This window comes from Littorina saxatilis, linkage group LG11, assembly GCF_037325665.1.
Source record: "Littorina saxatilis isolate snail1 linkage group LG11, US_GU_Lsax_2.0, whole genome shotgun sequence".
NCBI classification, from domain to species: Eukaryota; Metazoa; Mollusca; class Gastropoda; order Littorinimorpha; family Littorinidae; genus Littorina; species Littorina saxatilis.
This window is the reverse complement of record NC_090255.1, coordinates 43,691,312-43,704,582: the sequence shown is the minus strand read 5'-3', so window position 1 is coordinate 43,704,582 and position 13,271 is coordinate 43,691,312. Positions and strand designations below refer to the sequence as shown.

The 13,271-nt window shown below is 41.2% G+C and overlaps 1 protein-coding gene across 2 annotated transcripts in view; it reads right to left on the bottom strand.

The window, feature by feature from the left end:
* The window catches only part of LOC138980546 (uncharacterized), a 44,288-nt gene that overhangs the window by 26,739 nt on the left and 4,278 nt on the right, over window positions 1-13,271 (bottom strand). For both annotated transcript variants that reach the window (XM_070353435.1, XM_070353436.1), the window contains exon 2: window positions 11,387-11,511. In XM_070353435.1, coding sequence (XP_070209536.1) covers window positions 11,387-11,456 — 70 coding nt within the window. In that variant the 5' untranslated portion in view covers window positions 11,457-11,511. The remainder of the gene's footprint in view (window positions 1-11,386; window positions 11,512-13,271) is intronic.

The following is a 13,271-nucleotide window of genomic DNA, read 5'->3' as shown; positions in this document are numbered from 1 at the left end:
CGTGTGAATACTCAACTCAACTCAACTCAACTCAACTCAAATTTATTAATCCATATGGAAATTATGTTGTAACAATACTCATTTCCAATCAAAAGAATAAGAATGCATACTAAACACAGTCTCACTAACGCAAACAGTCATCCGTCAAGTCAAGTCTGCCAACTCACAACTCACTCACACAACAACAGCAATACAAATTAACAAAAACCATAATTCCAATAACAAAAAGACGTCCAAGAGTCCACCTCCACATCCACGCACACACAAGGTTTACAAAGCACCACATGTCGACTAGAACACCGCACATTTGGGCTACGGTAATACGTGTGCTATGTTACATTTGAACATTACATCAGCGGAGCAGCCATTAAAATTGGCAATCTAGTGGCTGCTCCGCCTGGCGTCTGGCATTATGGGGTTAGTGCTAGGACTGGTTGGTCCGGTGTCAGAATAATGTGACTGGGTGAGACATGAAGCCTGTGCTGCGACTTCTGTCTTGTGTGTGGCGCATGTTAAATGTCAAAGCAGCACCGCCCTGATATGGCCCTTCGTGGTCGGCTGGGCGTTAAGCAAACAAACAAACAAACAAAAAGCTGCATCAAATCTACAGTAAAACCTACAGCTTTTGTGTTTCTGTTTAGGCATTGGAAAATAATGTATTATGAAGTGGTGTAATATGTTGCTGAAAAGAAGGTGTTCAAAATGATTAAGACTGGCCATCACTCCATAGCAGAGAATTCGTGTTCTTCAGGTTCAGTATTACAACATGTATAGCCATGAATTGTTTAATGTGTGTAGCATTTTCCCCCATGTAGTGTAGAAAGTGGAATTATTTTCATTGTATTTCATGCACATTGACTTTTTTTTGTCTCGTTGAAGATTTTGCACTGCGACTCACAGCTTATAGTTGAACTTTGTGATTTAATTTTCAAGAAAATGTGTTCAGAGCTCCCTTTTGAAATTATTGGTTTATAATTCCTAGTGATTAGGTACGATGAAATGGTGTGGACCATCGATTGAAGCATGCAATAGTTTAAGACAAATCCTGCATAGTGCAGAATGGCTGACAATTTTTGTTGCAGTATGTACTTGTTTTTTCTTATATTTTCTCGTCTTTTTTCTCTATTGTTTGTTTATTTTCTCTTATCGTTTTTATTCTCTGTTACTTTTGTAATGGTTTTTATTCCCAGTTTCTTGTTCATATTATTGTTGCAGTAAGTCTTTTGTGTTCTCAAGGCTTAAAACTGTTAAGAACTAATTGTTGTTGTTGTTGTTGATAATCTGGTCAAACAAGTTCTTTAAAAAACCAAATCATTTCCATAGTCCCGTTCACTTTTTACCTCAGAGCAGTTTTGTTGTGTCATGTTATACTTGATCGTTCCGTTAGAACTCTAGCATGCCTGTATCAAGGTACGTATTCCTGAATTTTTTTTCTGATTTTATTTGACAACAGCTTGTTGTGTATCCTTTCTTTTTTCTTTTTAACCTTTATGCTTGCTTTGAGAAATGTAACAGCATTTGTTCTGATTTGTTTTAACTTGGGGGAAAAAATCTTCACATATCCATTGTTATCAACATCTCTGAGTTACATGTAGTTAGTGTTAGTCCTTTTCCTGCACTTTTATCATTCCTCTTGTGATGTGTTTGTGATAAAACAAGGGTGGCTTTTTCATTTTAACTTGACAAGATAACACTGAGTTTGAAGATTTTGTTCCTTGCCGATCTGTTATCCCCTTTAGATGTTTTAACCTTTGCCGTGCTTCCTGGGTTCACCTGTACCCAGAGACACACTAAAATCATTGTAACTCTGGAACCATTAAAGGTATCGTTTTGAAATTTTAAGTATCTCTCACACACCTAATTTGCTCTCTGTCTGCAAATTTTTAGTGTGTACATGACAAAACATCAGAATTAATTGATTATGATAATTTACATAAACACTACCGATGGCGCGGGTTCACACAAACCCATACTTTTAAAGAGTAGTAGTGATTGTAACTATCCCTCTGCCGACGGCGCGGGTTCTGCTATACCCATAATTACCAAAGCGGCGGAACAGTGTCTGTCTGCCTGTTTGTCTCCAAGAGACTGTCTGTCTCTCTGTTTGTCTGTCCGTATCTCTCTGTCTGTATGTCTGTTGTCAGTTGCTCTGTCTGTCTGTCTGTCTGTCTGTCTGTCTATCCGTCTATCTGTCTATCTGACTGTGTCTATCTGACTGTCTGTCTCTCTCTCTTAGTCTCTCTCTCTCTGTCTGTCTCTCTCTCTCTCTCTCTCTCTGTCTCTCTCTCTCTGTCTCTCTCTCTGTCTCTCTCTCTTAGTCTCTCTCTCTGTCTCTCTCTCTTAGTCTCTCTCTCTGTCTCTCTTTCTTAGTCTCTCTCTCTCTTTCTTAGTCTCTCTCTCTCTCTCTTTCTTAGTCTCTCTCTCTCTTAGTCTCTCTCTCTCTCTTTCTTAGTCTCTCGCTCTCTCTCTTTCTTAGTCTCTCTCTCTTTTTTTTAGTCTCTCTCTCTCTCTTTCTTAGTCTCTCTCTCTCTTTCTTAGTCTCTCTCTCTCTCTCTCTTAGTCTCTCTCTCTCTCTCTCTCTCTTAGTCTCTCTCTCTTTCTTAGTATCTCTTTCTCTCTCTCTCTTTCTTAGTCTCTCTCTCTCTTTCTTAGTCTCTCTCTCTCTTTTTTAGTCTCTCTCTCTTTCTTAGTCTCTCTCTCTTTCTTAGTCTCTCTCTCTTTCTTAGTCTCTCTCTCTCTTTCTTAGTCTCTCTCTCTCTCTCTAGCTCTTTCTTAGTCTCTCTCTCTCTCTCTCTCTTTCTTAGTCTCTCTCTCTTTCTTAGTCTCTCTCTCTCTCTCACTCTTTCTTAGTCTCTCTCTCTCTCTTTCTTAGTCTCTCTCTCTCTCTTTCTTAGTCTCTCTCTCTCTTTCTTAGTCTCTCTCTCTTTCTTAGTCTCTCTCTCTCTCTCTTTCTTAGTCTCTCTCTCTCTCTTTCTTAGTCTCTCTCTCTCTTTCTTAGTCTCTCTCTCTCTCTTTCTTAGTCTCTCTCTCTCTCTTAGTCTCTCTCTCTCTCTTTCTTAGTCTCTCTCTCTCTGTCTCTCTCTCTTAGTCTCTCTCTTTCTTAGTCTCTCTTTCTCTCTCTTAGTCTCTCTCTCTCTCTTTCTTAGTCTCTCTCTCTCTTTTTTAGTCTCTCTCTCTTTCTTAGTCTCTCTCTCTCTTTCTTAGTCTCTCTCTCTCTTTCTTAGTCTCTCTCTCTCTCTTTCTTTGTCTCTATCTCTCTCTCTTTCTTAGTCTCTCTCTCTCTTTCTTAGTCTCTCTCTCTTTCTTAGTCTCTCTCTCTCTCTTTCTTAGTCTCTCTCTCTCTCTCTTTCTTAGTCTCTCTCTCTCTCTTTCTTAGTCTCTCTCTCTCTCTCTTTCTTAGTCTCTCTCTCTTTTTTAGTCTCTCTCTCTTTCTTAGTCTCTCTCTCTCTTTCTTAGTCTCTCTCTCTCTTTCTTAGTCTCTCTCTCTCTTTCTTAGTCTCTCTCTCTCTCTTTCTTTGTCTCTCTCTCTCTCTCTTTCTTAGTCTCTCTCTCTCTTTCTTAGTCTCTCTCTCTCTTACTTAGTCTCTCTCTCTCTCTTTCTTAGTCTCTCTCTCTCTCTTTCTTAGTCTCTCTCTCTCTCTTTCTTAGTCTCTCTCTCTCTCTTTCTTAGTCTCTCTCTCTCTCTCTTTATTTGTCTCTCTCTCTCTTTATTTGTCTCTCTCTCTCTATCTTTCTTAGTCTCTCTCTCTCTCTTTCTTAGTCTCTCTCTCTTTCTTAGTATCTCTCTCTCTCTCTTTCTTAGTCTCTCTCTCTTTCTTAGTCTCTCTCTCTCTTTCTTAGTCTCTCTCTCTTTCTTAGGCTCTCTCTCTCTCTTTCTTAGTCTCTCTCTCTTTCTTAGTCTCTCTCTCTCTCTCTCTCTTTCTTAGTCTCCCTCTCTCTCTTTCTTAGTCTCTCTCTCTCTCTCTCTCTCTCTTTCTTAGTCTCTCACTCTCTTTCTTAGACTCTCTCTCTCTTTCTTAGTCTCTCTCTCTCTCTTTCTTAGTCTCTCTCTCTCTCTTTCTTAGTCTTTCTCTCTCTCTTTATTTGTCTCTCTCTCTCTCTCTTTATTTGTCTCTCTCTCTCTCTCTCTCTTTCTTAGTCTCTCAGTCTCTCTCAGTCTCTCCCTCCTCCTCTCCCTCCCCCTCTCCCTCCCCTGCAAGAGGTCGGTGAAGGGAGAAACTCGATGCACCCACTGAAGTAGCGCTGTGGGTTTCCCTGAACCCACCCCGTCGTTAGAGAAATAAACGGTAAAAACCCTCTTTCAAATGTATGGGTTCAGACAAACCCGCATCGTCGTTAGAGGAATAAACGGTAAAAACCCTCTTTCAAATGTATGGGTTCAGACAAACCCGCATCGTCGGGAGTGTGTAGTCAAAAGCGGCATCCGGCAAAGGTTAATGTCTCCCACTGCAAAAGGGCAATATCACATGTGGAAAGGGCTGCTTAGCCTGTAAATAAAAGACCTTTAGGCGAAACTGAGAGGTTTTTAATTTCCAAGTCAGTTAAACCATATACAATGCTCTATGGTGACAATTATTACCATCAACACTTTCTTTGGCAACAAAACAAAAAGTTTGCCGACCTACCGACCCTATTTGTTGTGGACATGTTACTCTAAACAGAATTTTTTTTAAATGAAAATGCACGCACGTTGGTCCACAGTTTATCGATTATCACCCCCAATCGACTGGCAATGAACACAAAGAAAAGCATTGTAGTTTTCAGTAAAGAAAAACGATCAAAGTATAAATTTGAACTTACGTGGACTTTGATCAAATAGTTGTACACATCGTGGTATTCCAACGTCGGCCATTGTTTGGGATTGTTTGTCCACGCGTCGGCTGGTGTCACAAGCGGCTTTAATATTAGCATACTTTTATGCTGTGGGGTTAAAGGTATTGTATTGGAGCGCCTGTGTTCCTCTATTTCGCCTGTCATAGGTAGACGCTGGTTAACTGCAGGTGTCTCGTGGAGCTCGTGCTCAGGTATTTCACGTGTATTTTACTTGTATTTTGTAAGGTGAACTCAGAGCTAAATTCGAGCTCGTAGATACTCCTTTTTATTCATTCGTTCTTTGCCTTTAGCCGAGGGAAGATAGCTTGCGTTCCAAGCGAATCCGTTCTTCGTTGAACGTAGGGTCTGTTTGCGTAGAGCAGATGCCGGAAACCTGTTATCAACGGCAGGGGATATGTATGGCTACTTCAATACAACCAGGATGTGGTATGTAATCATTAAATATTATGTTGTGTGTGTTACAGTTAAATTATTCTCAGGTTTAGATTTGTTTATTGACTTATGAAAACCGGTCAATCCAAGATGGCGGAATGTATAGTGTGCACGTGCGTGTTTGTAACTTTGTACTTGAACGGTATGAATTTGTGAGTTTGTTTTGGGGAATGGTTTGGTATGTTGTTGAATGAATATGTTTTGGTTGAAAGGAGAGTGTTTGACAGTTTTGTTTATAGAATGAATTTGGTATTATTCGTTGGACTTCATACTTAGCAGAATTAAATGTATAAGTCGGTTGGTATGTGTGTGCAAGATGCATGAGAGTGAGAGTAGAGAGTTATGTCCATTTAATCCTGCACTTGGTTGTTAAATTATAAGGACGGGTGGGCGATGTTACTGTTACAGTGAACTAAGTCTTACGTTCACCATTCCAGGTTGTTGGTTTTCACCATGCTGGGGTCTTGACCTACTACTGAGATGTCTGCCTGCTCCACTTTCGACGACGGCACTGCTCGCCTGGCAAGGACTCGACGTCACCGATGACTCCTGTCGCTTCGCACCACGGCCTCGTTGACTCCGGTTCATAAACGATTTTGGATACGCAAGCACGGTAACATTAGCCTTAGCCCGTCCTAACAGCTAAAAGTGCAGGAACTCTAACGTCATAAAGAACTGAGCGAAAGTGAGAGGTATGAAAGTTTCTAAATAATTATTCTTTGTTGTTATGGGCTTTAATGCTGGTTGATCTTTGTTGTCGTTGTGGATATTGCCGAAAGAAATATTTGTATAGTTAGATAGAGAGTTGTGTGTGTATTTATGTTATGTATAATTGATTGTTTGTAAGAAACGTCCTTAATCTACTGTTCGTGTCAACTTGTGTTTTGTAGTCGGAAGAGCAAGATTGTTTTGAGTCGTGGATGACAGACTGCGTGCGTGTTTTGTGCATGTGTGCGTGACAGCTGGTTCCTTAAAAGGACACTTATCCACTCCAACCAACTCCAGCTTAGCCAAATACCTTGTTCTGGCTTCAACAGGCAACCCTTCTTGATAGTCGTACGACATTTTGTCTGAGTCTGAGTGTGCTTCTTTCAACCACGCTCTCTGTTGTCAGGGAGGTCACGTGGTTTCCGGTTTACTTGTGACGTCAGTCTGACTTCGAGAATGTTCAAGGGCCCAAAACAAGGTATGTTTCACTGACACAGCCAAAAATAGCGTACAACATTTTTTCATTCCTTTCTTTTCTCGGGCTGAAGGGGTATATTTTAAAACGAGCAACATCCTGACATCATTTTCGTTGCAGTAGTATTAGTATCATCAGCAGCAGCAGTAATCGTTTGTCATTATAGTAGGCCGGAAGGGGGGGGGGGTGATGTGCGCGGGAGAGGAAAAGGATGATGTGAAGGAGGGTGGGGAGGATATTTGTCAATACAATGTCTCACTTTTGCTGCCTTTTTCATTTGACAGATGTGTAAGCGTTGCTGGCAGGTTGCAACTGCGAGATACAACCACCTCGGCTTGCAGGAGAAGAGACCACAATGGGCCTTGCCCAAATGAAAATGGGTTATGGGCCAAAGAAGAGGAAGAGGAGTTTGTTTGTTTGCTTGCCGCCCAGCCGACCACGAAGGGCCATATCAGGGCGGTGCTGCTTTGACATTTAACGTGCGCCACACACAAGACAAAAGTCGCAGCACACAGTCGCATTATTCTGACACCGGACCAACCAGTCCTAGCACTAACCCCATAATGCCAGACGCCAGGCGGAGCAGCCACTAGATTGCCAATTTTAAAGTCTTAGGTACGACCCGGCCGGGGTTCGAACCCACGACCTCCCGATCACGGGGCGGACGCCTTACCACTAGGCCAACCGTGCCGGTTAGGAAGAGGAGTAATACTGACAAATTTTAGTTTGACAATAACAGATGCTGAGCGCAGAGATGCAGAACGTGGGGACGAGGAGGGGGAGGAGGTGGGGGGATTGTATGTTGTTTGTTAGTCAAGTTATCCAAACAGGCTCATGGAATAAAATCTACATCCAGTTAATCGCTGTAGTTGATAATTGTCATCAGTCGGATGGCAGAATGTCAGTGAATAGTTTTAGAAGGGATGTAGACTGTAACTGGGGTAGATGGGGTGATAAATGAATATACTACATCATAGTTTGCAGGTTTGAGGTTTTGCTAGTTGAACACTCAACTACAATGCTTGTGGACAGTGTGTGAATTACCATATAGTTCTACTAGCAAATGTAGCGCGCATGGTGTACAACTAAAAATGGTTATATAGTTCATCACACAGTTTTCAAGACTAATTTTTTTAACAAATGTTGTTCAAAAGTGGAACACTTCAGCTGAAAGTCAAAACTGCACGATGATATTGTTAATTCTTGTATAATGGCGGTTTGTCAAACCATTTCTTTTTGTCACGCTGTTGCTTTAATTTTGTGTACTTTGGAAATCAAGACTGCACGATTATCTATTGTTAATTCTGGTATAATGGCGGCTTGACACACTAGTTATTTTTGTCATGCTGTTGCTTTAATTTTGTGTCCTTTGGAAATCGTTAGTCAAACTCAATAAATAAAACGTCTTATTGTCAGATCCTGGATTCTAATTCTTATTAGCAAACGAAAGCGAGAAAGACAGTGAGAAGGAAAGAAAAAGTGTGTGTGTGTGTGTGTGTGTGTGTGTGTGTGTGTGTGTGTCTGTGTGTGTGTCTGTGTGTGTGTGTGTGTGTGTGTGTGTGTGTGTGTGTGTGTGTGTGTGTGTGTGTGTGTGTGTGTGTGTGTGTGTGTGTGTGTGTGTGTGTGTGTGTGTGTGTGTGTGTGTGTGTGTGTGTGTGTGTGTGTGTGTGTGTGTGTGTGTGTGTGTGTGTGTGTGTGTGTGTGTGTGTGTGTGTGTGTGTGTGTGTGTGTGTGTGTGTGTGTGTGTGTGTGTGTGTGTGTGTGTTAGTGTGTGTGTGTGTTACAGACAAGCAGCAAGATAAAAAGCGTGTGTGTGTGTAAACGTTTTCTTAGATTTTTATTTTAATGTTAAAAGACTTGCGTTCAAGTCAATATTTGTCTTGTGAATATCAAAAGAGAGTATCAAGACTTGTATTAAAAATAATGGTCTTTTTAAACAATATCAATGACACAAGAACGGATTAACAATAAAGTTAATCATGAGTGAGCGACCACAGAATGATAAGCAAAACGAGGAACCAAGACAAAGACTAACTTGAGCATGTGTTGAAATTTAAGAAAACGGGAACATTTTGTCTCAGTTAGGGCGGGGATGTAGCTCAGTCGGTAGCGCGCTGGATTTGTATCCAGTTGGCCGCTGTCAGCGTGAGTTCGTCCCCACGTTCGGCGAGAGATTTATTTCTCAGTCAACTTTGTGTGCAGACTCTCCTCGGTGTCCGAACACCCCCGTGTGTACACGCAAGCACAAGACCAAGTGCGCACGAAAAAGATCCTCTAATCCATGTCAGAGTTCGGTGGGTTATAGAAACACGAAAATACCCAGCATGCTTCCTCCGAAAACGGCGTATGGCTGCCTAAATGGCGGGGTAAAAAACGGTCATACACGTAAAATTCCACTCGTGCAAAAAACACGAGTGTACGTGGGAGTTTCAGCCCACGAACGAAGAAGAAGAAGAAGAAGATCACACAAGAAAATACAAATTGTTCACCAAGGAAGTTGTTTGTGCATTCAGAAATTCACGAAATCACTGGACGTAAAGTCACATTTGAAAAAAAGTTCCAAAAGCAGTGTTGCGTGTATTTTCTTTTACTTTCAATTTTCGGAGATAATAAATTAGCAGAAAGTCCACTTGCTGCTCTATGCTCTTTTCTCAGCCAGATATATCGACCAGGATATAATATGGCAGAAAGCAGTAAGTCCAATGCTGCTTTTTGCCATTTTTTAAAAATAATATTTAAGTCGGGATATAATTTGGCAGAAAGCAGTATGTCCTGTTACTGCCTTTTACCATTATTTTTGAGTGAATGAGTTTAGGGAATTAATTCGGCAAAAGGCAGTAAGTCCACAAAAATTATTATTTCTAAGTGATGAATCAAAAGAGGGTTTTAATATTCATAGCAGAAACGCACAATAATGCCCTACATGTTATCAGCAAACAAAAAAATCATTTAAAGCTTTTCATTCCAAAACAGTGATGCAAACAGAAAATGTCGATTTTCTCGAAACTATGTTTCATGGACTTGCTTATTTCTAGCTCTTCTGCGGTGCAGTAGGCCCTATAGACGATGAAGGTGTCCACGATCTCAGGAGATGCGTGTGTAACCACTAGGTATTCAGTCAAATCCGTGTAAGAGGCTTTCAATTGACGGGGACAACCAAGCCACCATTATGCACCGACTTGACATAGATCAACAAACGTGCCTTTAGATTAAGGTATGTGCAGAGGTGCTTCATCTGAACAGACAACTAAAGACACACTTTGTCTTTTAGATCTTCATGGGATATACAGGTTACAACACTCGTGATTTTTTATATGGCTTGTACAGGGCCGGACCAAATGAGTTGTAAGGGGGGGGGGGGGTTCCTCCTTTTTTGGGGGGGGCAAATTAGCGAAGTGGCGAAGCCTCAAGCGCGCGCCTGCGCGAACTAGGGGGGTCCGGGGGCATGCTCCCCCGGAAATGTTTTGAAAAATGGTTAAAATCTGTGCAATCTGGTGCATTCTGGGCCTTGTTTTGAGGGTTAAGAGCAGCATTGTTTTGGTGCTAAAACTAGTAAAAAAAACAACAACACTCAAAGCAAGGTACATGCTTTTTGCAGGGGTGGGGTTCCGGAACCCCTGGAACCCCCCCCCCCCCCCCCCTGGGTCCGGCCCTGCTTGTATTTCAGTCAAGACCCAGCGGGAATATCAAAGGGACTCACTCGCCAGAGGCTCGTGAGTCCTTGATATTCATCCGCTGAGTCTTGACTGAAATACAAGCCATATAAAAAAAACCACTCGTGTTGTAACCTGTATATATATATATATTCTACACACTCTGGTAGGAAAACTCTTCTGAAGTTCGGACAGGCGCCAACAAAAAATCCTGTTATCTCGTGTGTACCCACTCGAAGCTTTATCCAGGAATATTTAAAGACATACTGTGTACGACGAACTTTTGGAAGGGTTATCTTCCGAAATTAACCCTAAGAAAACGACACTACATTTGCTGTGATGCCATTAAAAATAAATGCGCATGTAATGATTTACTAGAAATAGATGAATTGCAGAAATAACTTGGCCGGGTTTGTATGTGTTGAGAAAGAGCGAATAGCCTAGAATGTATTGCGTGTGGGGACACAACCCTTGACTATCCCATGTCTCGTGGGAAAGTGTTCCTAAATAAGTCCAAGGGTATTCACTCTTTCACAACACATGGCAGAGGTATTTCCCAACATCGTCTATTACCTCGTAGTTATTACAATTTACTTGAATAAGCCTAAACTGATAATGGACTGTTCTTCAATGTTGCAGTTCCAATGCAGTTCATTGCCATATCTGACAGACAAACCAGAATGGATTTTATGGGATCAAATTTGTAATCTAGTAAGTGCCAACGAGTTCTGCTGATCTCAGATACGTGCTGCTCACTTGAATGAAATCCCTATGAATGAGGAAGATCTGTTAATCGCGAGTTTAATTTATTCTGCAGTAGACACAGCCCTGAGTGAAGGGTTCAGCCTGGAAAAAAAAACGATGGGTAATTTCACCCGTTCAACCAAATTCCGATGGGACTTAGTGGATTGAAGCACCAAGCAGAGCAGTCGGTTCCGCACCAGAACAACACACAGACACACACACACACACCTCGAACCCCTCACCCTCCAACCCCATCCCGAATTGGTTTTTTTTCTCCAAAAATGCAAATAGCACTCTGGCGAAGAATTTGCCCCTGACAATATCATTGCTTTTCCCTTGTATTTTATGTTACCTCATCCTTAATGCTGCATTCTAGAAATGAATGCAGGGCGGTAAAGTTGCACGTAGTATTTTTTGTTGTTGCCAAAGACGCATGGCGGTCATTCTAAAACGAACCCAGTTAGAGACAAGAACCCTTCACACGCAATGCACAAGACATGGCGGATAGACAATGAAGAGCGTACCGATAAACATCACTTACCGCTGATTGTGCCGAAAAACATAAGAAGTAGCAAACCCAAGACGAGGTAGAGACTCGTGGTTCTGTTCATCCTAACGTCTTCTTACAAATATTTCTGAAGGGCTGGCAAGGTTGTTTTTGTCGATCTGAAAAGAATGATTTCACTTTGTCACTTTTTAAATCAAATTACAACTATTACTGCAACACTAAATTAAAGGGATCCTTGACTTACTTTGAGACCTACCGTTATCGACAAAAAAATCCAGTGATCCTTAGGGGGGGGGGGGGCGTTAGTTGAAGATAATGACGAACCCCCACCCATCTCTACCCGCCATATGAACACAGTCATACGGTCCCTACAAAACGTAGTACAGCACAACAGATAGATATGCACTGCAAAAATAAACCGCAACCTTTGTTTTATATGACACAACTATCACTTCCATTTTCATAAGATATCCAGAATATATGTTCATGCAAACCTATGAAAATGATGTTTTACTATCTGATCAATAATGCACAGCACGCTGATGTATGTTATGTTTGATAATTAACATCACATTTAAATACCACCAATGTTAATTTCATTTCTGGGTGCATGAGTGTAATATATACTACTCGCCATTAAAAAAAAACCTACGCCGATGTCTTTAAGTGCAGATCTTTGCAATTATGCCTTTTGTTTCAAAACCAATTGAGTACTTCTAAAAAGGGGGGAAATGAAATTAAAACTAGAGCTTTAGCAATAGCTGTTTTTGGATACACAAAGGCACAGAGTATTAAATCATGTCGGAAACAAAAAATTAATTCCTGCAATAATTTTGCCAGAATGAAGGCATGAAGACAGAGAGTACTGTTCCGTGAAAATCACCGGGACACCATCAACCATAAGGCGTACAAATTCAAAATGAGCATAATTGATTTTAGAAATACTTCAAAAACAGATTTCGAATTTGTATCTGTCAAATCTATGCTAATAGAGTATTCGACGGCGCAGCATGTATAACACCAAGTGCAAAGATGTTTGCTCAAAAGAAACAGTGAAACAAGTTGTCTTCAGCCTCAAGCAATCGCACCACTGTAACGTTTGACCAAACATAATATTTTCTTCAGAGACTTATTCCACCTCCAAGCAAGGAAAAATCCAAGTTAGAGCACCAAAGGATGTGTTCGTAAGTTCAGCATGCAAAATGTGAAATATGTATTTGAACACATTTCTGAGTGAGGAGGGAGAGAAATATTGATCTTTGATGGCACACCACGTGAAGCGTCGCCAATGCTACCTTTTGCCTCAAATTACACTCGCATCAACAAAAATGACCAAAAAACGTATGGCAATCCTGATTTGTTATTGAATAGATGTCAAACTGTAGCTAAAGTACAATATTAATGCAGCTTAATTTCCACAAAATCTTGCTTGAAACTTTTTTGTTGTTCAAGTTCTTCTTTTTGGGCACCAGTTTTGCCAAATGTATGTGATCAGTAAAGACGTCGGGCTGCTGGCCGGTGGTTAATCCTGACCTGCTATGGTCAGTTATATACCAGCCAGATATGCTGCATAATATTCCTGTGTAAACAAGTTCCGGTGCCCGGCTCAGCACTGAGGCAAAGCTCACACTTCTACATGGCAGGCCAGCGTCGTATTCACTGGGACATTGCGCCCGTCTATTTTTTTTACGTTTAGTCAAGTTTTGACTAAATGTTTTAACATAGACGGGGAATCGAAACGAGGGTCGTGGTGTGTGTGTGTGTGTGTGTGTGTGTGTGCGTGTATGTGTGTTTTTGTGTGATTGTGTGTGTGATTGTGTGTGTGTGTGTGTGTGTGTGTGTGTGTGTCTGTGTATGTTTATATGTAGAGCGATTCAGACAAAACTACTGGACCGATCTTCATGAAACTTGACATGAG